Source organism: Empidonax traillii, unplaced genomic scaffold, assembly GCF_003031625.1.
Source record: "Empidonax traillii isolate 1590-97213 ecotype Southwest subspecies unplaced genomic scaffold, ASM303162v1 scaffold161:size1573837, whole genome shotgun sequence".
NCBI lineage: Eukaryota > Metazoa > Chordata > Aves > Passeriformes > Tyrannidae > Empidonax > Empidonax traillii.
The window spans coordinates 1118931-1145204 of record NW_020955354.1 but is presented as its reverse complement, the minus strand read 5'-3'; the positions used below and the strand labels follow the sequence as shown (position 1 = coordinate 1145204).

General features: G+C 39.9%; 1 protein-coding gene across 5 annotated transcripts; it reads left to right on the top strand.

Annotated features, from left to right (window-relative positions):
- Positions 1-4243: 4243 nt before the first annotated feature.
- SEC22A (SEC22 homolog A, vesicle trafficking protein) lies at positions 4244-24706 on the top strand. 5 transcript variants are annotated; one of them, XM_027885103.1, is made up of 9 exons: positions 4966-7383; positions 7686-7917; positions 8300-8378; positions 9373-9576; positions 11257-11420; positions 12661-12855; positions 17463-17581; positions 20648-20713; positions 23580-24706. In XM_027885103.1, exons 4-9 carry the CDS (start codon positions 9395-9397, stop codon positions 23778-23780), a joined length of 927 nt encoding a protein of 308 aa, XP_027740904.1. In that variant the 5' UTR covers positions 4966-7383; positions 7686-7917; positions 8300-8378; positions 9373-9394; the 3' UTR covers positions 23781-24706. The 5 variants fall into 5 exon arrangements, with proteins under 5 accessions (XP_027740903.1, XP_027740902.1, XP_027740904.1 ...); XM_027885102.1 differs by lacking the exons at positions 4966-7383; positions 8300-8378 and adding an exon at positions 4244-4316; XM_027885101.1 differs by lacking the exons at positions 4966-7383; positions 8300-8378 and adding an exon at positions 4622-4752.
- Positions 24707-26274: the final 1568 nt, after the last annotated feature.

The window sequence follows — 26274 nt, the reverse complement described above, 5'->3', positions numbered from 1 at the left end:
AATACACGTTGCTTTTCAAACTAATTGAGATGCAGCATGAAGATTACTTTTTAGAAAGAGGATGTTCTTTATGCAGGAGGTCATGCTGGGCCCTGCTGCAACAGGAGCCATTGGGATAACAGCGTATTTCGTTCTAACATCTGCATTTATTACCAGTGAGATACTTTCTCCGACATTACGAGGTGGCTTCAGACTTGTAAAGCTCTTGAGAACTAAATACTATTGTTCCATGAAAGAAACTGCTGCCCAGCACAGGCCCCTGTGGCTGAACCAGCGGAGGAGGCTTTTGAAAGAGGAGCAAGGAAATAAACTGCATATTCTGCTGATGACTTTTATGACCTTACTCACACTTCTGCTGATGCTGTGTTAGCAAGAACAGCTCATTCCAGTGAGTATAATCTTAGCTCGTGTGATTATGGACACAGATTTCTCTAAAACCTCTAAAATGGGATGCAATTTTTTAGAGTGCAGAATTGTTAGAAAGTCACGGGCTTTTAGCCAGTGCCATGATTTCAGGAGCCTGATTCGGAGTGTAAAGGACTCGTGATGAACCTGGACTGCACCCAACACGAGTTCACTGATTTAACATACCTGTTTTTTTGTGGGAATTGGCATCTCTATCCAACAGGAAGCACACTAATAAGTCTGTTTTTTAGCTAAAGCCCCAGTTTGAATAATAGTCCAGCTTCAAGCACCAAACTTTAAGAAAACTATAAGAAAAAATAAGGTCCAGAAAAAGGAGCAATGGAACTAGAAAGATGTCTAGTAAACAGAAGGGGGGGTTGCGGTTTTGGTTTGAATTTTTTTTTTTTTTGTATTTGAAAGGACTTGGGTTTAATTAGTCTAAAGCAGGCTTTTATTTTCCTCTCTAAAAACAGGTTACAAAGTGGATCAGCACTCTGATATATTCCACAGCTTAATTTGCCAATAAAAACCCTGAAGTTCAATTTCTGACCTTCTGTGTGTCCTTTCAGAAATTTACTCCTGTGTTGCTCCTCTGACTCCATCACTGATGAACACAACTACTGCCAGCTCCTCAGGTTGGATATTTTACCTTGGGGAAACCTGATTTAAAAGTCATGTTTAAATCCAGTGGACAGGGCCTAAGGCTTTGTCTTCCCTACCTTTAGTCATCTAAACCCAAGGTGTATACATGTGGCTGGACACGTCTGTTCCCTGCAGTGACAGAGGAGAAATAGCAACAGAGAGCTTCTTCACAGAGGGCAATTTCCAGATCACTGAACTTTGGTGAGATAAGTCCCGTCCTAACTCATCTCTCAGCATTAGCTGTTGGGTTTTGCCCTCAGCTGACTGATGACACACTAAGCAACTGCGTGGCTTCATTATTTTGCTGTGCTCATGGAGATGCACCTTGCTGTCGTCTCTGAGGCATTTGGTGCCGTGGGGACTCCTCTGTCACCAGTTCTTCCCATCCAGCCCTCTCTTCAGCCTCTGACACTCTCCATACCCTGCCTTGTATTCACATTCATTTCTTCGCCTCCTCTCCTTCTGTAACACGTACATTCCTTCTCTTTGTTTCCTCTTTGCACTGACTGTATTTGCTTCTTATGAATCTCAGTTTTAACTCGGGCTGCAGCTTTCACTAATGCATTCATTGCACGGTGCCCCTCTGACAATGTTTTACTGCTTCCATGCCTTAGGGGAGTGAATGGGACAAGGGAAAAAAAGCAATTTAAAGTGTAACTGGCTTGTTAGCCATGCAAATTCTTGAATAAGAGGTGTGATTTAAGTTCACCATGAGAGCTGGGAGCGTTGGAGCTGCAACCCCACTTCTGACTCTGCCACTGCCTCCCTCGGTGACCTTGTGGGATTTATTTAGCCTTTTGGGGCCAGGTTCACCTGAAAATAAAGAATAATGTGCTTTCTTCCCCTAGGAATATATAAGTTTGAACTAATAGATGTATATACAATTCTTGTATATAGATGTATATACAAAGTCCTGTTTATGTAAATGCAAAATGCTTATCTTTTTTTCCTTAAAACATTTACAAAAGGTCGAGAGAATTTTAGGACTGAAAGATAAACAGTTCAGAAGAACTAGAAAAATTAAAATTACACACGTATGCACTTATCACAAACCTTTAGACAGCCTATAATTAAGTAATCACTAGTTCTCTGCATTATAGTAGATGTTATCATAAGCTGTTAAATTGTGTAGCAGCTTGTAATACTGTGCACTCTGTTTATACAGGATAAGGACTCTGTGGAAATTATTCAGATTAATGTATCCTCTTCTGAAATGTGTGCTTCAGTTGTGCCTAGTCAGTCAGGATTGAGATGTTCCCATGCTCTGCTCTACAGAAGCCTGACAAGGGAGCACAGTTTCTTCCTGACAGTCCAAGATACAAACTTGGAGATGCCAAGCTGTATATTCAGACATGCAGACCCTCTGTCCCTTGCTGTAGCAAGACTCGTTTGTGATGCATAACCTTGGCAGTTCCTCCCAGCAACCAGCCTTCAGTGCAGGAAGGATTCTCAGAAAGGGGTCTTCTCCCATAGTCTCCAGGACATTACTTTTTCCTTGAGCTTTTGTGTTCATCAAAAAAATACGTCACCAAGCACCTGCAGGTGACCTCTTCTTCTGTGGTCCTTCTGTTCACCTATACCTGTCTTCCTCTCCCACAGCTCCATGTCAGAATCATCTCCTGACGCCCTATCTCAATGTTATCCTGTGTCAATTCTCCTCTAAAAGCAATTTTTCTCTTTTTGTTAGTCTTCCCTCCCACTGATACTGAGCTCCAGAGCCATAGTTAACCTTGTACCCCTTGCTGCAGCCTTGTTTGACACAGGGAGCTCGAGCCCTCAGCTTGGCTGAGCTTTGCTTGAAGCATGGAGGAGAAAGCCTGGAGGCTGAAAGGGTGAAATAAATCTCCATCAGTAACAATTTAGACCTGGTTGTAAGATCCAAGAGATCATTTTACCACACCTGAATCAGTGGCATTCAAAGACACTGTCTCAGGGTTTGGGAGTCAGGTGATGCCCCACTGGTATCCAGGGTTCCCACAGTTGTCCACTTAATACCGCTTATGCTGCCTGGAGAAGGGAGAGTTGAGGTTGGAGCGTGTTAATGAGCCTCAGTGCCAGCCTCCTGATCAGCTTGCTCCTGAGTGGAGCTCAGCAGAGCCTGAAAGCCCACAGTGTAAGGTGTATTACACCTCTACCCCAACACTCTGCAATGCTGCAAGCACTTGGATAGTGGAGTAGTAACAGATGGAAGGAGAAATTAAAAGGCGTTAGCAAGGAAATAAGCTGCTTTCATTTGAGATTTGAGCCAACAGACTAAAACTGTGTGATTCGGTAGGAAAACAGTGAAGCTGAAGAGCAGCCCAGGGAGAAAATTATCCTTGTATCAGTAAGAAAAGTAGTTTTAAAATAAGAACCTCACTTTAGGATTAGTAATGACATTTGCAAACTTTTGCTTTTGTATTATCATTTGTTGTCGAAACATGCCCAGTTGATTTCTCTGGAAATGATTGAAATTAGTCTAGCAGCTGGTCTTGCCTCAGTGCACTTTTCCTGGTGGCTACTCCATCCCCATCACACACGCTCCAGCATTCCCTGTCAGGGAACGCCACACACCCCTCTGGTCATTCACACAGCGCCAGGCGTCTGCCAAGGGCTGTGTGGGTCCATCGAACCCGGTGGCAACCGGCCAGATGCAGTCTTCCTAAGTTACTAACCCAAAGAGAACAACTCCTAAACCTCAGTTGTGCTGACAATGAGGCCAATTATCGGGGAGAGGAGAAGGTTCAGAGTTGACCTTATTGCTCTCCACAAGTACCCGAGAAGAGGCTGCAGCCAGGGGGGGTGTTGGCTTCTTCTCACAGGTAACCAGCGACAGGATAAGAGGACTTAGTCTTAAACTGCGCCGGGGGAGGTTTAGACTGGACATGAGGAGGAATTTCTTCACAGAAAGGCGTGATTAGACAGTGGAATGGGGCTGCCCAGGGAGGTGTTGGGAGTCCCCTATCCCTGCAGGCGTTTAAGGCAAGACTGGGCGCGTCATTTGGTGCTCGGTGGTGCTCAGTCCCAGGCGGGACTCGACGAACTCAAGACGCCTTTTCCAACCTCACTGATTCTGTGATAAACTAAGCGCCAAAGCGGATCGTGCGAGGAAGCACCGCCTCGGGGCTCCCTCACGGCGGCCCCGCCCCTCCTCCCCTCCCCTCCCCGCCCCTCCGCGCCCGCCATGGCGGGGCCGCCCCGCGTGGGGTCGCTGCGCCGCCGGCGGGGCGCGCGCGGACGTGTCCGCTCCCACAATGCCCGGCGGGAGCCGCCGCAGCCGCCGTGCCCAGGTACGGCCCGCGCCCCCCGCGCCCTGAGGGCGGGGGCGGCTCCGGCACCGCGGGACACGGGGCTGCCACGGCCCGCCACGGCCTCCCCTCCCTTTTTCCCCCTTCCCCTCCCGCCTGCCTGCCCGCCGCGGCCGGCGCCAGGCCCGGCCGCCGAACCGCAGGGCCAGCTGCGTTCGTGCCTCAGCCGCGGGGAACGCGGCGCCGCTGCCACGGACGGGGTGGTGGTGGCGGCGGGCAGGGCGGGCGCGGGAGGCTCCGCTCGGGGCTCCCCGCAGGCGCCGCCGGGCAGCGGGAGCCGGGGCGGCGGGGCCTCTCCGCGCTGGGCAGCGGGGTGTGTGAAAGTTCCGCGGTGCGGACCCGTGCGGGGCACCGACCGCCGGGTCAGCGCTTCTGCCGCGGCGGCGCAGGATGCGAATGGTCGTGTCGGAGCTGCCGCGTAAGTAGGTGGCAGATGAGAGGGGTCAGGTTCCCAAACTTTGGGATGCGGCTTGTTCCGTTCCCTTAGTTTTTCAGGGCTGTTTGGACATCAGGAAGAATTTATTCACAGAAAGGGTGATTAGACATCGGAGTGGGCTGCCCAGGGAGGTGGCGGAGTCACCATCCCTGGAGGCATTTGAGGAAAGACTGGACGTGGCGTTTAGTTTAGGTGGCATGGTGGTGTTGGGTTATAGGTTGGACTCGATGATCCTTTCCGACAGAATTGATTCTGTGATCTTGGTTCTGCTTCTGAGGTCTATTTCTCCTCTGTGGGAAGGATTACGTGGGTTAGTCGTTTAGGATTATTTCCTTGCGTACCTTTGCTGAGCGTACCTGACGGTGTCGAAGTGGCTTTATTTGTGGTGTTCTTCTGTAGCACTTTACTTTGTTACATGGATTTCTGAAGTGTGCTGTAGGGTGGAAGAATTAAAGACTCCTGCCTGTGTAATGCACTGTCAGGACCCTCAGAATTGGGGACAAAAGATTGTCTGTGAGTATTACATATGTACACTTGAAGCAAGCACAGAACCTGTATCTTCATTCCGTGTCAAGCAAGAATGCAGCTTGCACCCACTTCCCAATTTTATATTTTATGGAAGTCTGTCATAAGAGGCAGACATCCTGGCAAGAATGCCGTGATTAAGTTGATACTGAAGGCTGGCAGGTGCAGGAGGGTAGGCTTGCTCTTACACTAGATCTGCTTACAATTTTTGGGAAGCTAGACTTCTTTAAAAACTGGGAGTATCCTGAGCAAACCATAGTTGCAGGTCACTTGTAAAAAATAGTTAGGACCTGTAAAAATGTTATGAGATGGTGACAGATTGGTCTGAAATAATTACTGTCAGATCACAAACAGGATGACCAATTTGTTACAAAAGACTGGAACATGTGCCACTTTCTAGGACTTTTCCAGATGCTGCCTTAGGATCGAGTACAATCATAACACAGAAATAAACAAGATATAATTGAATATGTCTTCAGAACAAAATGTACAGTGAAATAGGCTCTGGTTTCCATCATCTGAGGTTTCCTGTGCATGGGAGAAAATGAAACCAGACACGTGCTAATTCTTTTTTTGTGAAAGCAGTGGATGCTGACGTGTACGAGGAGTTGGACAGCTATTGGAAAGGTGGAGTAACAGAGGAATGGCCGTTCAGCTGATATGTACCTGTGTGTGGCCAGCTTTCTCCTTGTTCCTCTTTTCCATGTGTTCTCCCAATCCTTGTTTGCAGGGAGGGCTGTGAAGGAGCGTAAGGGAAAAATCAATAAAGATGAGGCAGAATTAGATACTAAGGGAAACATAAGAACAGAGCAAGCATGGAGTGATGCTTCCATGGTGTGCTCTTGCTGTTGGTGATCGTTTTGGGGTCAGAATCGTGCTGAACAAAGGGCAGTGGTTTAGTTTTAATAACCCTGGTAGTCTTTCTGTGGATTTTTCCAGTTGCCCCTTGAATTCATATGACATTGTAGCATTGACAACAGCTTGTGACAAGGCTGGTGACATTTTGTGAAGAAGTGTGGTACCTGTGAGCCAAACACCCGCTGATTGGATTTGGTATTCTTCAGTTCTGTTACGGAATGGGACCGTGAACCTGATCCCTGTTCGTTTCCCTGCGCCTATAAGAGACTTATAGACCATTCATAGTGGAAATGCAATCTTCTGTCATCTTCAGGTGGTTGAGGCATATAGAATTTTTGGAGGAAAACGTATGAAATTTGTAACAGTTGGGTGAATTACTTCATGCAGTTTTGAGTAATGTTTATAAAAGACACTTAAAGCAGTTCTAAAAGCACTACCATATCCTTAATGTTCGTTCTTCAATCTCTACCTGTGTAAGTCTATATCAAATTTACTGCTTAACTCCTGTAAAGCTGTGCTGTTTCGAGAGCTGGGTAAAGCAGCTCTTTCATTTTGAAGATTTAGTAAACTTTGTTCTTATGTTAATACATTTTCAAGTAAGGCTGAATGTTCTGTTACAGTATGTGTATTATACATCTCTTGACATATGTGTGATCTTGCAACTGAAGTGATTTTCTTTTATTGGCATCATTTTTTTAGCTAGTTTTCTGATTTTGCTGTTAGGAAGCCAAGGAAAAAGTACATATTTTCACTGGGTGAGTTTTTAAGATGATAGTAACAAAACCTGGCTGACTGATGTTCTTAAGATCATTCATATAAACACAATTTTTACCTTATGTGATTTTGTAGTATATAAGAGAATATATTAAGGTTTCAGTGGAGGCTTATCTCCTGTTAGAGAACCTAATTTCTCTAAATGTGAATAGGAGTCTTTAAGGAAGTTTTGTTCTGGATTTATGCAAATATTTATTTACATATAGAGTAGACATAAAAGTTGAAAGAATACCTCTCAAGATGTCTTTATCCTTTGTCTGTTGTCTGTGCATGCATGCTGTTGTTAGTGGTATTTATGTTCTTTGTCTTTAGGAATTGTAGGAGCAAAGCATCTGTGGTAAGATTGAATATTGAAAATCTTAATGCTTTGGAAATACAGCTGTGGTTGTGTTGTGTTGTGTTCACAAAGTGTCCTGATCCGAGGATATTACAAAATAATTACACATAGAGTGTGAGGTGAACGATGGGATCAGAGTCAAAGGTTGTGTTACCCTGAGTTTCTCGTGTACTGTGCAGGCAGATAACATGTTTTCCCATTTTAAATGGCTGAAGCAATGGGGCTTCCTGAGCTTCACTTAAAGAATGCAGAAACAATGTCTCTGTTATTCTAGTTTTCTTTTTCTTTGAGTACCTTGTGAGTAACCTCCCTTGGATATGTTCAGGCATTTCCAATAAGTATGTCCTCACAAAAAGCTGAAGAATGTTGTTAGCCAGTAAATGCATTTATTAACTTTTTCTTTTTGTTCTTCTCTCATCAGGTAGCTCAACATGAACTTTAACCATCGAGATCATTTAAAAAGTGAACAGAACAATATTTTTTCTTCTGAGAGCTGGCTACAGGATTCAGAGTTTCTCCTACAGTGCAGTCGTATTCACTACCTTTTCCTGAAACAGGACATGGAGCTTTGTTTCTTTCTTCACCTTAGGTGCTAACAAAGTTATTTGTTTCATCAGAGGAAATGCAGATCCATGAAATTACATTTTGTGCAGGTAAGTTAATGAGGGGGTATTTAAACTTGGCTATCACGTCGTTGTTCTTTTGTGTATATTGATATAGCTCCCAAAAGTCCCTGTCAGGATTGAGTTCCAAGTGGTAGAGATGGTTATTGTCAGAGAACCATTACAGTTTAAAGCTCCTCTGCAATTTTGTCCTGCTCTTGAGCTGCTGCCTTGGTTATGTGGGGAGTAGCATAGTTAAGAAAATGGGTCTGTGTGCATTCCAGGTGAATTGTCCTTCTGGGAGTACGTGCATGAACTTAGAGATAGGGAAAAGTTTCTAGAACTGTGTGTTTATCTTCTTGAATGCTTTGTGCCAGCAGGCTGATCTAGAGCAAGTCCTGAAGTTGGGGTTGTTTATTGTTTTTGTGTCCAGATGATCGAAGCACTTGGTACAGGAGGGAATTCTCTTGTGAAGTGCTGAAATAACAAGTGCACCTGATAAAAGCCCAGAGGTATTCAGCAGAGTACAGGCAACAGCGGCTTCCACTGCTTTTATGACTTTGGGGAAAGTCTGATATGCTGTTCAAGTAAAATGAGAGGGTATTAATTTGGAATTTATTCAGCTAATGTGATGCATCTCAGAGGAGGTTTAAGTTGATGAAGCTGATGAAGCTGACTTTCTTAAACTGAAAATGACAACACATTTTCAGTGCTTTCATTATTATATGCCTCTTTCTCTCTGAAGAGTAAATAACCTTGAAAAATCTGAATATTGTTGATTATTCATTAAGTGTCCTATGTAACCTTTGGGTAGTGGGAAATAGAGATGGTGAGAGTTCAGGGAAAAAATAGCTGCTTCCTCTCTTTTATGAAGAGGCAGTGTTATTTGGGGAAGATTTGGGTTCCTGACTTTTGAGAATACAGTCCTTCAGTCTCTGAGGCTTGTAAAGCACCCTTAACGTCATAGTGTGAAAGGTGCTGTAAACATGTCAGGATTGCACACAAAAGCATATTTCAGCTGTATTCAGAAATCTGTTTCCTTTTGCAGTTTGTGACTGTATGGAACTTGGGTACCATCAGCCGAGGGAGGCAGAAATATTTTTTCATAGTCTCTGAAGTGATAGGTGCAGTACGTGGTAGGAGTCTGCAGAGCAGTGTTAAGAGCTGAGGAAGTGTTTGCTTTTGGCTTCATATAAATTCTAGCAGTTCGCCCACTTGTGTACTGATACTCAGCAGATAAATAATCCTTCCTTTAATGCTTGTCTTGCTGAACTTTTGAATGTTTTGGTTTATTGTAAGGTTTGAAGAACTGTTTTGTGGTTCGTGTAGACTAATAGGTCCTGCTCAGTTAGGACTCGAATCTGAGTTATAGTTGACAATCCTCACTGTGCCCCTTTTGAAGCCTGAACCCAGTACACAGCTTGGGAAGTTTGATTGATCACAGTTGACTCCGTTGTTTCTGCTTTTGCCTTAATTCTGATTGCCCCGATCTGTGCTTTGTTGTAGGTTGTCGTTAACTCTGTTGGCAATGTCTATGATCTTGTCTGCCTCTGTGGTCCGTGTGAGGGATGGGCTCCCACTGTCTGCATCCACTGATTATGAGCAGAGCACGGGGATGCAAGAATGTAGAAAATACTTTAAAATGCTCGCAAAGAAACTTTCTCAGCTGCCTGATAGGTGTACCCTGAAAACTGGACAGTATAATATAAAGTAAGGCTTCTCTTTTATGTATTTGCAACATCCTATGTTATGTCTGTCTGTTTGTTAAAAAGTTAACAGTTCACCTTGGAAATGCTTAATCAAATTAAGATAAATTATTGGCAGTATTTAAGTATCAGAAATTTAAAATTAAGAAACTGTGGAAAGACTTGAAACCTACTTAAATTCTGGTGGAAGTTCTTTTGCAAGGGTGTGTAGTGATAGGACATGGGAGAGTGGCTTTGAACTGAAAGAGGGCAGGTTTGGATTAGATATTAGGGAGAATTTCTTTATCGTGAGGGTGGTGAGGTGCTGGCACAGGTTGCCCTGAGAAGCCGTGGATGTTCCATCCCTGGAAGTGTTCGAGACCAGGCTGGATGGGGCTTTAAGCAACCTGGTCTAGTGGAAGTTGGAACTGGATCTTTAGGATCCCTTCCAAACAAATCATTCTATGATTGTAGTTTGAAATAGACAGTATTTTTATAAATATATATTGAAGTCCTTTACCTAGTATAAATATTTCTTTTAATTTCAAGGTTGATTCTTACATGAAAATGACCAGACGTTCATGGTCATGGTACTTCAACTAGTACTCATTTGTTTTCTTTTCTCAGTCTACCACTTTTAAAAGGTGCCCAGATACTTTTGTAGCCAGTAGTTCTGTAATATCTCACTAGGATGTTTACATTAGACCCTTTTGTTGTACCTTCAGGCTTTCTGTTGGATTCAGAGAAACATGTGCTAAAACCCAAACATAACTCCATAATTATTTCGCAGTGTGAAATCTGGATTATTGTGAAATAATTCTTTGAATCTGTTGTTTACTCAGAATTTTGCTTTGTATGTGATCCTTCTCCTTAGTGTTGGTAACAAAGTGCACCCGTGTGTAGTTGGTAGTTCACTTGCGCTTCAGCTGAGCTAAATTCTGATTACATCTACCACTTTTAATCAGGTTTGTAATTTCATCCTAAGCCATAGTAACCATGTGGAAATTACAGTGGTTGGAATATACCACCTGAATGGTCCTAGAAAGTGCTCAGCCCTCTCCATCTCCCACTGGGATATGTGAGTTTCCAGCATTTCTTGGGATTAGGCCCAGGATGGACTAAATTATTCCAGTAATTTTTTTTTTTTTTTAAAGACCTCAGCTGTAGTTGGCTTGTGAACTGATTTAGCTTAAAAGAAACTTCTAAGAATGAGATAAAAGGCTTAGTCAGGATAGTTTTTATTATTTTTGTCTTTGATTACTTTTAGTAGTGTATGTTATCCACCAAGACTTTGAAGAAATTAATATATGTCATGAAAACCTGAACTCTAATGAATTGCCTAAGTGCAGCAGGGAATATGTGTATTGAAAACTGAGATGAGTGAAAAGCTATTGCGAGACAAACTCGCTGTGTTTCTGTACCCCAGAAGCTTTATTGTTTTCTGTTTCATGGGGGTGTGTATATATGTATGCACACACAGATATACACACACATAAGGTTGTACAATGTGGTGTCAAAGAAGAACATAGCCTAAAAGTAATTTTTTTCTTCCAGAACAGTGTTGGAGTTCTCAGTAAACATTAATTCCTTTGCTACCTCAGATAAAGTTTTGTTTTTCTGATTGTAGAATATTAGATCAGACCAGAGAAGCAGCTAATTCACTGGATTTAAATTTGAAATTTGAAATATGTTTTCTGAATTCTAGCTTTATAAGTTCCCTGGGAGTAAGCTACATGATGTTGTGCACTGAAAATTATCCCAGTGTCCTGGCTTTCTGCTTCCTGGATGAGCTTCAGAAAGAGTTCATCACTACCTACAATATGATGAAGACAAATACTGCAATCAGACCATACTGTTTTATAGAGTTTGGTAAGGATCTGACTTTTTTTCCTCCTTTATTCTCACACTAAGACAAATGAGTATTTAAATAGATGTGCAACTTAATGCACATGAAACAAAAATGTCCAAGGCAGTTTATAGCTGTATTTTAGGCAGATTTAGAATCTGAATTAACTCCTGTTAGAATCAACTCTTCAATAGGGTGTTAAATTAGGCTTATTAGAGTTTTATCCAAGCTCTTTGTAATCTTTCTGTTCATTCCAGTAGGTTTTGATTTGAGCCTTCTGTGACCAACTCTGGAGTTTATCTTCTCCTAGTTAATAATACTAGGAGTTGTTTCACTTCACACCTGTTGAAATACTTAACCTATGAAGTCATAGAGCTTCATAAATTTCTCAAGTAAAAGGTTGCGGTTCCATGTTTGCTCTTAGCTGTGCTGTAACTTTTGTTCAGTACATGAAAGGGAAACATTTTTATTTATCTTACGATGTAGCGAAGCATTTAATCTCCTGTCATGAAAATTCCAAATGCAGCTCATCTCATATATACCAGATAACAGTTGTTACAAATTCCATTAATTTATGTTGCTTTAATGCTATATACTAGGCAGTTATTTTAGATACTTTTATAAAACACATCAGCGCAAAAAGAACAGGAGTTTGAGAAATACGGGGGCAGATATTCCGGTTGGTTAATTCCTGTCTGTAATTCAGTCAGTCAGTTATTAACAATTTCTGTATAACATTATTGTCTTCCTTGTGAAAATTTCTATGAACACTTTTTTTCCCCCAACACCCTTGTTCTACTAGTTATTAAGTTAGAATTTAACTATTACAGCTTAAATATATGTTTTTTTCTCCTTTTGAATATTTTGCAAGCTCGTTTCATACTCAAGTACATTCACACTTGAATGCAGGAGTTAATTTTTTCATAAGGTTATTTAGTAAACTAGCAGAAAAGCTGGAATAAATGCAGTAAACCCATTGTACTAGAAATGCATTGTCTCATGCAGTGAAAAGTCATTGGTTTATTCACACTTATTAAGTAATTAGATTTCTAGAGGTTAGATTTTTTTTTTTAACTGCAGAATTAAATAACCCATGAGGTATTAGGCAAAAACCAGAAATAGTGTTAAAAATTCAAGAGAAATGCAAACATTTCAAAGAATATGTTTCAGTTTGTGAAGCGTGTAGTATACAGAGCTGCATGATCTTGGATTATTTAACAAAAGTCTATAAAAATACACCTTTTTATTTTAAATTTTACACAGATAATTTCATTCAGAGGACCAAACAGAGATACAACAACACACGTTCTTTGTCAACAAAGATGAATCTTGCTGACATGCAGACAGAGATCAAACTGAGACCACCCTACCAAATTTCCGTGTCAGAACTTGGCTCAGCGAATGGCTTTGCACATGTATCTGTGGGGGAGTATAAGGGCACTGGTAAGATATCTGCAGGTAAGTTCCAGACTTTTGGTTTTGTATCCTTAAATGAGACAGAGAAGAAGAATTCTTTTTTTTTTCTTAAAAAAAAGCTTTTTTGTGGCTCTAAAGCATAAAGCTGCCATGACCTTATGTGCATTTTAGCTTAGATGTCTGCCTTGTCCCCTGCTCAAAGTGCACATCTTCCCAAGGCTCTCAGAGGGAGAAATGGGTCTGTTCAGTGGACTGCTTTATTGAGGGGAAAAAAATACTGCAAATGAAGATGAGCACTTAACAAGAAGATTATCTTTCTTTTTCTGACCTTTCAAGATTTCTGAAAATTTTTATTATTTCTTCCCAGTGAGACTCAGTGATGACATAAGCTGAGAGCATAGTGTCAGGATTTGGAGCAGCTGGAGGGAGGAGCATCACTTTAGGAAGCATCTGCCCTGCTGAAAATCCAAAGGGCTGTGCTGGCTAAAAGATGCGCTCGCTAAAATGGGTGCCTTGTGTACAGTGTTATGAATTGCAATTTTGTATGAAATGGACACATTCATATAAGTAGTCATTAATTTTTTAAAACTTTAATTTGGTTCACGTTGGAGGTAAATACGGAGTTGTGTGGTTGACCTGGGTTAAAGGTTTGTGCCGTTAAGTGAATGCACTGAATGAGTTTGAGGCCAACCTTCAGATGTTTCTCAGCAGGACAAAAACTTAAAAACTTGCCAGATCCTTGCACTAATATGTGGATTCCACATGTGAACCTGACATCATCTGATATCAGTCTTCCAAGTTTAGTGAAGCAAAATCATAAGTAGAATGGAAGGAAGTGTTGATTTTAATTAGTTAATATCTTTCCCTTTTTTTTTACCCCCCGAAAAGTTCCTCTGTCTGTAAGGTATCCTGGGCAGGCATACACTGCCTGACACTTTGCTATGTCAGGGTGCAATCATAAATCCTAGAATTGCAATCATAAATCTAAATACTTCCTACAGTTTTGTAATAAAAGAGATTAGCTTAATTTTATGTAGTTTATATATACGTATGTGTTAATAGGTTCTTTTTGCCAGTGCATTATCCTTATTACGTACTTACTCATAAGGATTACTCTAGAAGATTGAAAACTGCTTTCTACTGAAATGAGAACCAAACAAAATCACTGGGATGCCCTGTTTGCACTCTGGGGCCCTGATGCTGAGAATTCCAGGTGCTATGAGACAGTGTAGAAATAGCTTACAATCTCTGTATTTGCAGTTTAACAGTATCAGGGTTACAGTCTGGAAAAGAATCTAGAAAGAAAAAGTGTAAAGATGTTTAAATTGTGTAAAAGAGTGGAATCTTCTAAGCAGTACTGTGTAGACCTTAAATAATTTCCTACTTACCTATGTGAGTTGTTTATAAAGGTGTAATGCTGTGATACCATCCTTTTACCACTTTTGATACTTGTATTGCAATTTACTGTTCTGGTGTAATCCTGCCCTGGGGATTATGGTGGCAGAAGTGGCAACTGATTGTTGCCAGATTTGAACTTGCTGCAGCTGGGAGAAGAAAAAGCAGTAAGCATGAGAGAACTCAGCCTGTGTCAGATTTGGATTTTTTTTTAAAATTGGTCATGTAGTGGGAGATGAGGTTTTTATCACCTTTTTGAGTAAAAGTGCTGGAAGATCATATGGGCCTAATTGAAATGCATTTCCCCTTTTACTATAACAGTAATTGACAGGTGACCTTCTAATTTTTTTCACCTACCTCTCCCAAACCTCTTACAGAAGCAGTTCTGTTGTCCTCTTTTCTTTCCATATTGATTTTCTTCTGTTTCTTTTTGAGTTACTTTAAACTTTCTTCTTCCCGTGAATTCCATAGATCTCTGTTCAGTTTTCCACTTCCTTCCTTGAGTTGCTGTAGAAACTCACCATCAAAGAGCTGTGCATTATGAGAGATTTGCACTTTGCTCCTTCTTCAGCTCTTCACATTTTAGATGGCATTGAATAACAGTGTCTATTTTAGCAAGTCTGCTAATAGTTTTGTAATCCTTTACATTCATCACTTCCCTCCACCCTTGAAAAGAACTTTCTCTGGATGTTTGCTGCCCACTCAGTTGGCTAGACTTCAAAGTTTCTCCTTTGCTCTAAGGACAAATTCTCACAGTAAGATATGGTTTGCCTAGTGTAATTTCCTAAGTATGCTGTCCTGTTAAAAATGAGGACTTGCTATAAGTGCATCAAGTATGTTAAATCAGGTTGGAGAGCGTGCAGAGGTGGGGAGTTGGGTGGAGGCAAACCTTGTTTTGTTATGCAGAAGGGCAGAGTTGGGTGCATTAGTTTTGGCCAGTGCTGGGAGGCATTGGCTGTCACTTGGACTGTAATTGTTTCTGTAGCCACAGTGTAGTGCCCAGGCCTCCTGTGTTGTGAAAGTAATTGAAAATAGCAGCCCTTCTCCTTCAGAGAAAGTTGTGCTGTGTAGTGAGAAATAGGGGTAATTATGGATGTGTGAAGCATAAAGTGCTCAGATGATAGATGGAATTTTGCTTTGGAGGTGAATGTAGGTGTTGGCAGGCATTAGAAATAGGGTGACAGCATGCTGATATGTGATGTTTTAGGTTAGGATAAAGTTGAGCTTTTTTTCAATGAAGGAACAGTTATCAAATCGAAATTATTTTTTGCCTGATGGCATATTCCATGTCTTTGGGGGTTTTTTACATTTTAGTTTTACATAAACATCCTTACAAATAGTGCAGTTTCTCATATTGTGTAAATTTTCTGAATTTTTCTTTAAATGTCAGCATTAAATTCATAATTTGTGCTTTATTTCAATCAAGGATTTTTGGTATGGCACTTATCATATTTCTAAGATTGACTCATATACCAACTAAAAGTCATCTACCCTTTACCCTGCATTCTCTTACATCCATTCTTCATTCTTTTAGTTTTGCCTTCATCTTTTAGTGTATAAATGACTCTTGTCACTTTGATTGTAACACTAGAATCTGTTAAGCCGTGGAGAGTTTATTGACATCAGTAGTGGTATGCAGTGTCCTTCACGATTTTTGGATTTGTTTTCATGTTTTAATTAGAAAGAAAAATTAGTAATGTCTGATCCTTCGTAGACCATCTTGATTTAGCTGACAAGACTCTACTTTCCACCCCAGGGTTCTCAAAGAGGTGTTTTAAGTGCTTTTTTAACACACAATGGTTTTAAGTTACCCAAGACATGGGGAAAATGAGATTGTCTGCAGGGAGAACTGTGAGTAGAGAGCAGTGAACTAATTTTATCCGTCAGTTAGTGAAATGGAATTACTTTTGGCTAAAAACAGTCATATACACCCTCGGTTTTTTGCCACTCTAGATGAGATGGTTTAAAAAAGCCAAAACAAAACAACCAGTTAGGAGTCATTGAAAAAGAGTGGTTTGGTATGCAAATAGCATATCTAACCTTAACTGAGTGATTGCTGGGAGTAATGCGCCCTACAGTTAGAAAAGCAACGAGCTCTCAAAGTTAAACATGGGTTATGCTTTTGTTTAAAAAACCTCCAACTGATTACACTATTAAATTCAGCACAAATGAATTAACTGAACTCATCCTGTGTTTTATTTTTGTGTTATTGTACACTCATAATTATACAGCCCTGCCTGCTTATCAGTGTGAAATAGCTTTTGTTGTTTTTTTTTTTCTTTAGGTTCTGTAACTTCATAAACTGTTTGAAAAACCTTTTTCCTGAGTCTGTGCAATGCAAACAACCGGGATTGACACCCTTCTCTCTATTAATGTTACAGTTCATTAACCTCATTGTTCACATCTTTACACTTGGTTGATTTGAACAGAACAATTTGAGTACAGCTCAGCAGTCGCATTGTTTTCCCAGTGTTGCCCAGACTATTAAGAGTTTTGCATTGTTTTTTCACATTTACTTTCTGTTATTAATTATGGGAAGGGACAGTAATGAGGAACATACACAACTGTTACGTACTTGTGACCCTAGATAAGCCTGGAGGAGTGGGTATGCTTGGAAAGAAGGGCTGTTTGAATTTTAACGTGGTTTGTAAGAGACTTGCAAGCACTATCTGGAAGGTCTGTATAAGGTTGAAATATAGATACTGGTTTAGTTTCAGAGCTTTTTCTGTCTTCTATAGCACTCAGTTGGCCATATTTTTTAAGGAAAGGGACTGTGATAGCTTTGCCTCAAAGTGTTCTGTTCAGCAAACAAGCCAAATCAGTCTCAATGTCTCACTGATGCATTCGTGTTAAAGAGTGCAGGTTGTGAGAGAAGCTCTTAAGTACGTGACTTACTAGCTGGTTACTAATTGTGGATGGATTTCACTAGTGAGTGCATCTTTTACTGTTGATTTCCTGGCATGTTTGAGCAGCTGTCAGTACCATACTGAATAAATGGAACGTATTGAAATAAAGACTAAATATAAAAAGACAGTTATATACGTGAACTGAAGGAAAGTTTACTTTTTGTTAAACCTTGTGCTGAAATATTTAAAACGTTTCTTCTTCTTTTTAGGAAAAAAATTGACATTTTGTGGTTTGCAGTGGTCATCTCCTGAGCTAGAAGCCACAGAAAAATGAGATTACTCTTTTACTGAATTTCTAAAGGCATTGCTTTGACCTTTGATATCTTTTTTTGATCTTCTGCTTTGCAGCTCCTCATCAGCGTCTGGAACCTGTGACTCTGCCAGGGATTGTCTCATTTGTGCTTAGTCTGTTATGTGGAGCTTTGAATTTAATTCGTGGCTTTCACGCCATAGAAAGCCTTCTCCAGGTATTGTACATTTTGTGAGTTTAAATGTTATGCACCACAGCAATCATAACTATCACCTTAGAAGATGCTGTGTGAACTAAGTCCTGCCAGTTTTATTTTCAGAAATAGTATTTGTGAGGTCAGGCCTCTGTTCATGAAACCTGTATTGTTTGTGACCAGAGCATCCTTTTTGAGTGTGATGCCTCATTCATTGAGGCTGTGAGTTTCAACAGCAGTAGAAAGTGGGTGGCCAACTCCTTCCCTGGTACCTTGGTAGCAGTATGTGAACATAATGTTCTGTTTTCTAAATTTATGCCAGGGTATGAGGCGTTTAATTTCTATAGATGCTATTTAAAGGCATTTGAGTGAAATGATGAACAGCTTTGAAAATCTGGCCAATTTTTTATTTTTTTTTTAAAGTCCACAGAGCCTGCACCTTTGAAAAGGTTTTGTAAATTTTCTTTTTTCTGTAAACTTTTTGGTTTGTTTTGTTTGTATTTATTTAATAAACCTTCTTAAGTAGGATGCTTATTTCTGGTTGTGTGCTGAAAGGATCAGTGTCAGGGAAAACTTTCAAGTGATATCTTCTAAATTCACCTCCTTAAACAACAACATCCCCCTCACCAAACAGCCTCCCCAAAAACCATTTTTTTCCTGTAAACTCTCTGCCCTGACCTTCCCTGTAGCCTTGCAGTTTCTTTCTATTCCATTTCTTGTACTGTTTGTATTCTCACTGCTACAATGTCACTAACAGTGGTTTATGAGTTTAAACAATTCAGGTGAAATATGCTGGTAGTGCTTTCAGGAATACACACAAAGTTCATGTGTGTTACCTCAAGAAAAAAGACTTCTGTGCCATTTAATGGGTCTGTTGGGGTGGTAGACATAGAAACTAAAAAGCCCATGGAATTTTTCCGAAAAAAAAAAAAAAAAAAGGTAGTCCTCTACTTTGGCTAATAGATAATCCTTTATTCAAACATATACCTTTATAGACTGTATAGAATCATAGAGCCATTTAGGCTGGAAAAGAGCTGAGTCCAACCATTAACCCAGCACTGCTGAGTTCACCACTAAACCCATGTCTCAGAGTGCCACATCTACACCACTCTCGAATTCTTCCAGGAGTGGTGATTCAGCCACTTCCCTGGGCAGCCTGTTCCGGTGCTTGACAACCCTTTCAGTGAAGAAATTTTTCAAATATCATCTGAACCTCCCGTGATGCAACTTGGGGCCATTTCCTCTCATCCCATCCCCCTGTTACCTGGGAGAAGAGACTGACACCCACCTTGCTGCAGCCTCCTGTCAGGTAGTTGCAGAGAGTGATAAGTTCTCTCCTGAGCCTCCTTTTCTCCCAGCTAAAAAAACTCCCAGTTTCATCAGCTGCTCCTCGCGAGTCTTGGTCTCTAATTTTCAAAATTAGCTCTTGGTCTGTGTAAAGACTTAATATGCAGTAAAGTTTGAGGTCTTAGAATTTCCTGAAGACTAATGGATAGATGAGTAAGGTTAAAGAAAGTGTTCTATGCTAGGTCCTTCTTTTTGAGTTGTTTTTGGTGTTTTTTTTTTTTTAAAAAAAAAAAGAAAGACCAAGGAAGAAATAGTGAACAAGTACCTCTGCTTTATCCCTAATTAGATTTTTTTTGTGTTATGTACAATTCTCTCTGTTTATAAATAGGAATGAATTCAAAGTATGCTATAGTATAAATAGTACTGAACAAATTTCTACCACTTGCTGTGATGTTTCTAGAACTTATTTTGTTGCTTTCCGCAACTGATTTTTTTTTTTTTTAAGGAATGCCAATGTTAGATTAACCTATTTAAGTGATGCCAGGGCAACCAGTTAATTTTATTCTATATGCTATTGCAGCTGGAGGTAATAGATGGCAGTACAGATGGAAGATAATTTTCATTTCTGACAAATGAGGCACACTAAAAATCCATTAAAATTTTTCTTGATTTACTTTATTATGGGAAAAGCCATGGAGTTTGGGGAGAAATAATCCAAAGCATGATTAATTGAATGTGTTCTGAGAAGTCATTCCAAAGCATCTCTCTGAATTACTGTTTCATTTATAATCAGTGGTTTTATTTGGGTGTTAATGACACTGCTGCAATGTGTAGCTGTACCCCAGCAAGTATGCAGTGACATGGAGGCAAAGACATACACACAGTGTAAAGTTACTGCCTTTTGTAGGTGATTTTTATGTGCAGATATACAAAGTTTTTCCTGGTCAGCACTGGAGATGGAAATGCCCACACTGAACATACTCTGAGCAGACACAATTGTACTTGTGAATGGCCCACCTTCTTCTCAGAATGATATTCACTCTCAAGGGAGAACATTTGCATAAGTGCCCTTTGTTTTCCTGGGAAAGTTTTTGATTGTTGCAGATGTTTGTTGGAAATGCAGTTGGAATAGTCACAGAGCATGAAAAATTTATTCTGCTCAGCTCTATGGAAACTATAACAACCCTTTTGAATAAGTTAGAAGGATTTGTTTGGTTTTTTAAACGAATAGTAGAAAGAGCTGTCACTTCAAGTAAATTTTTCCATCTTTTCCTTCAAGAAAACCTAATTTTCCAATAGTCTCTCCGATAAATTCCTGTGCTGCCGTTTGCTGTCACTGCCTGCGTTGTTCTCTAAGTAGAGTGTTACCCCACCCTAGTGGCCACTTCGGGTTTTTTTCCTTTTACCTCGTTTCCGTTTTGAGAGGCAGGAGGAAGGCACAATTCTACAAAGTTGATATCAAAGGTAGTTACCAGTGTTTAGACTTGAGTTTTCAAAGGCATCTGGAGAAGGTGAGTATCCAGCTTTAGAGCTGGACTTCATTTAAGGCTTTTGAAAATCTCTGCATTAGTTGTCTGTTGTGAGTCAGTGTTTTGGTCAGACTCCAGATCATGGTGTTTTTTTTCCCAGACATAAAAGCAAGCACTGATTAGTCCTAATTCTTGGTTTCACGTAGTGTAGGAATTATTATAAATCAATGTGTTAACGTGTTTTAACATACGATAATTAATAACTTCCATACTATAAATATCAGGTATTTAACTGAAACTTTATAAACCATGGCTTTTTGTTTTATTCTTACAGAATGAAGGTGAAGATTTCAGCTACGTTATTGCATTTTTTCTTGGAACGGCTGCCTGTTTGTACCAGGTGTGTTTTTCTGTTTGCATAATTCACTAGAGTTCAGAAACATTACCCAGTCATGAATAAATTGTCATCATATTTTCTTAAATGTCACAGATCCTTGAATAGGAAAATAATTTCTGCTCTATTTTATTTCATTATTCATAAATTATCATATAGTAGATGGATAAAAAATAGCTTCTGTTTGCTGGTGTTTTCCTCCAGTTAGATGATAAAGACATTTACTTTTGTGTTTGGAACTTACAATTTTGTTTTAAAGGCAGGAGCAGTGGGGTTTATATTGTTGCCTTGAAGTAGTAGTTTCATAGTTCAAGTAAACTTAACCATCTGAAAAATACCTTACTGCTTCTTCCCTTTGGGAAGATTTGAAGTAAATACTGTAATACCAAGAAACTACACCCCAGGATTTTCCTCACTTTGTACATTAGTGTGCATCTCCTTTCTTTTTGAAGCTTTTGACCACTTTTCACCATGTTTTCTTTCTGCTCTCTGATGCTTCCCCATGCTTTTCATTTCTGTAGGTTTTCCATTTCTGCATCTGAATTTGACTTTCCTGTGTAATTTATATCAAGGCATTCTGGTGCTTGTTGGCATCTGTCATTCCGTGACACTGCTGTTACATTAACCTATGTCTGTAATGTCTGTCATGCTCAGTTGCTGTTATTACTATTATTTTGACTTTTATTCTCTTGTGGAGTATGCAATTTCTACTTGTTTCTGTGTGCCAATGTTTAGTACAGTGTCAGGCAGTCGAATAAAATAATGTCTCAGGATTTTCCTTTTATATCATCCTCTATATCATCAACCTTTTGTCCGGGTTACCTGTAATCTCCATTCTCTACAACTTGTCTCTACCAAAGTGTCACAGTACAACTTGTGTTCCTCACCACTTGTTGACTTTTATCAACGTCTGCCTTAAAGAATTCAGATTGGTTTTAATTTTACATTAGGTGAAGTCCCGTATTTACACGGGACTTACATGGAATACGATGCTTTGGGCTCACTGACGTGTCTAGTGTTGCTCCAGGGTTTCTAGTCTTTTCTAAAGAAGAAAATGAGAAGAAAATATACAAAAGTAACAACTCTCTCAGTTGTACCTGAACTGCAAAGCATCAGGAGCTGAGTCTTCAGTCATCTCTCAACATTTAGTATCAAAAATCTAAATCTCTGAAGTGGGATGGAGGAGCCTTCTACATAAAAGTATGCTTAGTAATTGCCATGATAACATTTCCCTTTAGTAGTAGGAAAACAACCCATTTAAAACAGTGTTTCAGTAAAATGCACAGTCGTTCAACATTGTGTTACAGTAAAATTTTTAAACTTCTGTAGTATTTTTGTTTTTTCAACCCTTCATATTTATTAATCATTTTGGTAAAGCACATCCCAACTTTTATTTTAATCTTGGAAGCAGTTACACTTTTTCATACATTTCAGTGGAAGCCACAACACTGGGAAATTACCTGAATTCTTATTGCTGAGATACTGACACCAACTAATTGCTCTTTTAGCTGTGATTTGTGAAACTGTCAGCACAAGTGGGTTGCATTTACTCTGCTCAAAATGGCCAAGTGGGTTCAGAACAATTCTTGTCTAGATTCTGAAATGTGGATTACTCATCTCTAGTTTTACTTTGCTTTTGAGAAAGGACTTACAAATCTTACTGATACTGCCAGTACTCACCTCTCCAAGGATATTTAGATACCCAGAAATTCCAAGTAGCTTTGTTGATCTCAGCCACCCTTGCAGTGGAAATGTGTGCTTTATAACAATGCGGTTGAGTTCGAACAGAATATAAAGGAAGCTCAGTAATTTCGCTGTTCGAATGTACAAAGCTTTGCCCCTTTTAAAGAGACATCAAAAATGAAAAAAAAAATTAAGTAGGGTTTATGTGACTGATAAAATGTGGCAAATGCCCAAGAAGAACAGAAATGGCACTTAGATACTGATGTTGGGTGCTGTTAAATTTGTGTGACCACGTTTGTAAGTCTGCTGAGAACAGATTTGGAATAGAAAGTAAGCCCAAATACTGTTGTTATCTGCCTTTAAAGCACATCAAAAACTTTCTTCAGCAGACAGAAACAGCCAGAATCCAGAGTGGAGCAAAGAATTTCTTTTGGGTAGCAGTTAAGGAAGTAGTTTGAACAACAGAAGAAGTAAAAATAATGTCTGTGTAAAATCTGTGTCCTTTTAGAGGTGGGAACTGAGGCAAGAGACTTGAACAGATTTCCAGCTGCAGTAGGAGGAAGGCAGAGCAGGGGACTGAGGGCAGTCCTGACGCTGTGTCACACCACAGTGTGCAGAAATGGACCCTTAAAATGTGGTAGGATTGTGTTTCTCTCCAAGTGTGATCAGTGTTGCAGCAGCTGAAGCAGGGCAGTGGGTGTTTGTGGACCCCTGCATCTACCAGTTAATCCCTGGCATTACCCCTGGCACAACACTGGGAGGTATCTGGGGGACTGCCTTGTGCTGAGTATTCGTTCCCAGCTGCTGAATACTGTCCTTCCCAGGGCTTCGCCTGAAGAAGACTGAAGTGGCTCTTGTTCCTTCTCTGCTGTTTGGGTGCAACTGAGAGTGTATTTTGACCAGAGATTGCCACAGACATCCACTTTGTTTTGTCATGGGCCACTCATTGCAGGTTGCGTTATTATGGGAGAATTGTTCTCAGAAAGGGTTTAGTGGAAACAAAAGTGTAACCTTGTGTTGATGTCAGGTACTTTCACCCTTCCGTGACTGCTGAATTGATACTGTTCTTACATGTTTGATTTAGGCTTTTCCTTGTTTTGGTCTGTAATTCCTCAGTGACCACATAGTGTTTCTTCAGTGGAAGTTACTTGCCACGAGGTAATCTGATTTCTTTTTTACTTCCTAACAGTGTTACCTGTTTGTATACTACACGGGCTGGAGGAATGCCAAGTCCTTCCTGACCTTTGGGCTGATCTGCCTGTGTAACATGTATCTGTACGAACTGCGCAACCTGTGGCAGCTCTTCTTTCACGTGACTGTGGGAGCCTTTTCCACCTTACAAATCCGACTGCGGCAACCACAGGGAAAGTCCCCTGATTACAATGTCTGACAAGTCCTGGAACATTTAGAGGAAGTCTTGTTCCAGTAGTTTTTCACTCTCAGGAATGTAAAGCTGTTCTCCAAAAGAAGAAGCTGTCTGGATGGTTTTGTGGTGTTTTTTTGTTTTTTTTTTTTTTTAAATAAATCAGTGTAAAATGCCTGGGGACATTTTTCACTTGACGGTTGAGCTTTTTTTTTAATTATTTTTTTTATTTTCTTGAAAAGAGCACAAAAGAGTATGGGACTAGAGGAGGAAAGTGGAGCACATTGTGGAGTGAAATGTATGTAGGGACACCAAATTTTGGGGAATTTGACTGGTGGCATTAAAAAAAAACTTCATTCAAAAGTATGTTAATGGAAGAACGTGTAGAGTGTGTGTTCTGCATATCATGCAAGCTTTTCACTTCCAAAATCAGTTTTGCCTTTGTGAGGCAGTAGGGAGTAGGCTAAATAAGTAATAATAATGCTATTGCATATTAGCAAACTAGATGTGGAATATGTAAGGTACCAGATTTTGGAATGTTTTGTTTCATGTTGACAAATATATGAATGTTTTCTTAATTAAAACGTAACCTGGAATCCACCCGTGGTCCTCTGTCTAATGCCATAAGTTCTTTAATGTTTTTTCATTTATCATTTTCTTTTAATTATCATTTGAAAGTGATCTATGTAGACAGATTTCCTTTTTAGTAATAATTCAAGAAATTCTACCACTTAACCCAGGATTTTTGTGCACTTCTTGTGTTTGGACTCTGGAAGGGTTGAAAGAAAACTGATTGGTGAGTAAATTGAGTGACTTGTACTTGCTGGACTATTGTTCTTCTTTTTATATGTTCTTCATTACTTTCAGAAATGGATGAATAATTAGCTCAAACCTGAGATAAAAACTGGTGACAGGAAAATAATAAATCAGCCTGATCAGCTTAAACAAGAAAAGACCAAGGATTGTGTTTATTCTTTTGGCTTTATGGATTGGGTGTTTTTGTGCTGGGATAAAATTTCCTTAATCTAGACTTGTGTTAGAGAGAACTGTTTTATGCTCCTAAAGTTGATGAATCAACCAGCAAACCCCAAACACTTAAAAACAGAAAAGCAGCCATATAGAACCACCAGCAGTTACACGGGGGTTTATTTTTACAATTGTATGACAATTATTTTTGATGTATAATAATGTACAAATAAATAGTTGTAGATTTTTATATCCAGGTTGTAATCAAGCTTTGTTTGCAGGGAGGTTGCCATGCTCTTGTGTTCTTGGAATTGACAGAGCTTTTTTGTGCTATGAAATGTTTGTCCAGGCAAATTTTCTTGGGCATTTTTTACCAAATGCTGTGTTTTTCACTAAGTTGTTTAGTGTCAGATTACATGACCAAGCAGAAAGGAACTAGATATTTTCTTTTCAAGTAGGTGTTATTAGTCAGAAAAATTGTGCATAACAGAACCAAGAATTAGGGAATGAAACTGTAGTCGAAGTGAGCAGGTTTGTCTCAGACTGATGTGTGAGTTGAAGCCTTTGAAGAGACTTTGGTGCCCAGGTTCCAAGCTTGGTGCTGGGAGTGATGTGCTTTGCGGTTAATTCTCTTCCCTCCCCACTTTGAGACACAGAAGAGGAACATGTTCAGGAACATGGTCTGCTTTTGTTTTGGGAATTCAGAAATAGGGAAAATGATAAAGAGGAGGACTGGACTGAAGCATACAAGAATTTTAGGAGGTGTTTACGCCACAAATATTTTAAAAATCCACTAGAGTAGCAAACAGCCTTTGTTTAGCACAAAGAATTTTGCCTGTATTAGCATTAGGTGCACCTTTCTGAATTCCAGACACCAGAAAAGGTGAAAACAGTCCTTTACCATTTAAAATCAGTGATTGAAAGATAGAGCTACTCATATTTTAAGCATAAAAACAGGTTTTATTTTGCTCATAGAGTCTAGAAGAGTCCTTATACCTATTTTTTCACCTCCACTGATAAGTAGGGAGGCAATTATGAATACCTGAAGTACTGCTTAGGTTTTAACTTGGGCTGTTGTGCACATAAATTTTTTGTTGCATCATCGCTTCAGTTTGTATGTTGGCAGAGAAGCTTGTTTTCTCTGAGGCACCTTTCCTTTCTGCTGTTCCTAAAGATACATTTTTAAGGAATGAAAACTTCCTTCGTCATAGCATCTGGAGCCATTATTCCATTCCAGTTATGGTGGTGTTAAATTAATTGCTGATTAGCAGGTACAGTGAACAAATGCAACTGTCAGTGTAACAGAAGACAGTTGGGGTTTTGTTTGCTTGTTTTTATGGCACTGATAAAAATCCCATTTCACAATGAAAAGTTAATGAGCATGGCTGTTCTTCATTACCTGATATTACCAGGTGCTAAAAACATGGCTTTTTTAGCACGTTTTGGTTTGACTGCAATATTAGAACTTGCTGACATTTTGTGTGAGATGAGAACCAAGATACAGCAGAGCTAGTTGGAGGTGAAAATTTGCTGAAAATTCCCAGGATTTCCTATT

What these genes read in the sequence shown, in the direction of transcription:
- SEC22A (XM_027885099.1), top strand. An exon ending in ACTGGACAGTATAATATAAA is followed by an intron (nt 9,577 to 11,256) that starts GTAAGGCTTCTC and finishes TCTGAATTCTAG; the next exon opens with CTTTATAAGTTCCCTGGGAG. An exon ending in CCATAGAAAGCCTTCTCCAG is followed by an intron (nt 17,582 to 20,647) that starts GTATTGTACATT and finishes TTATTCTTACAG; the next exon opens with AATGAAGGTGAAGATTTCAG.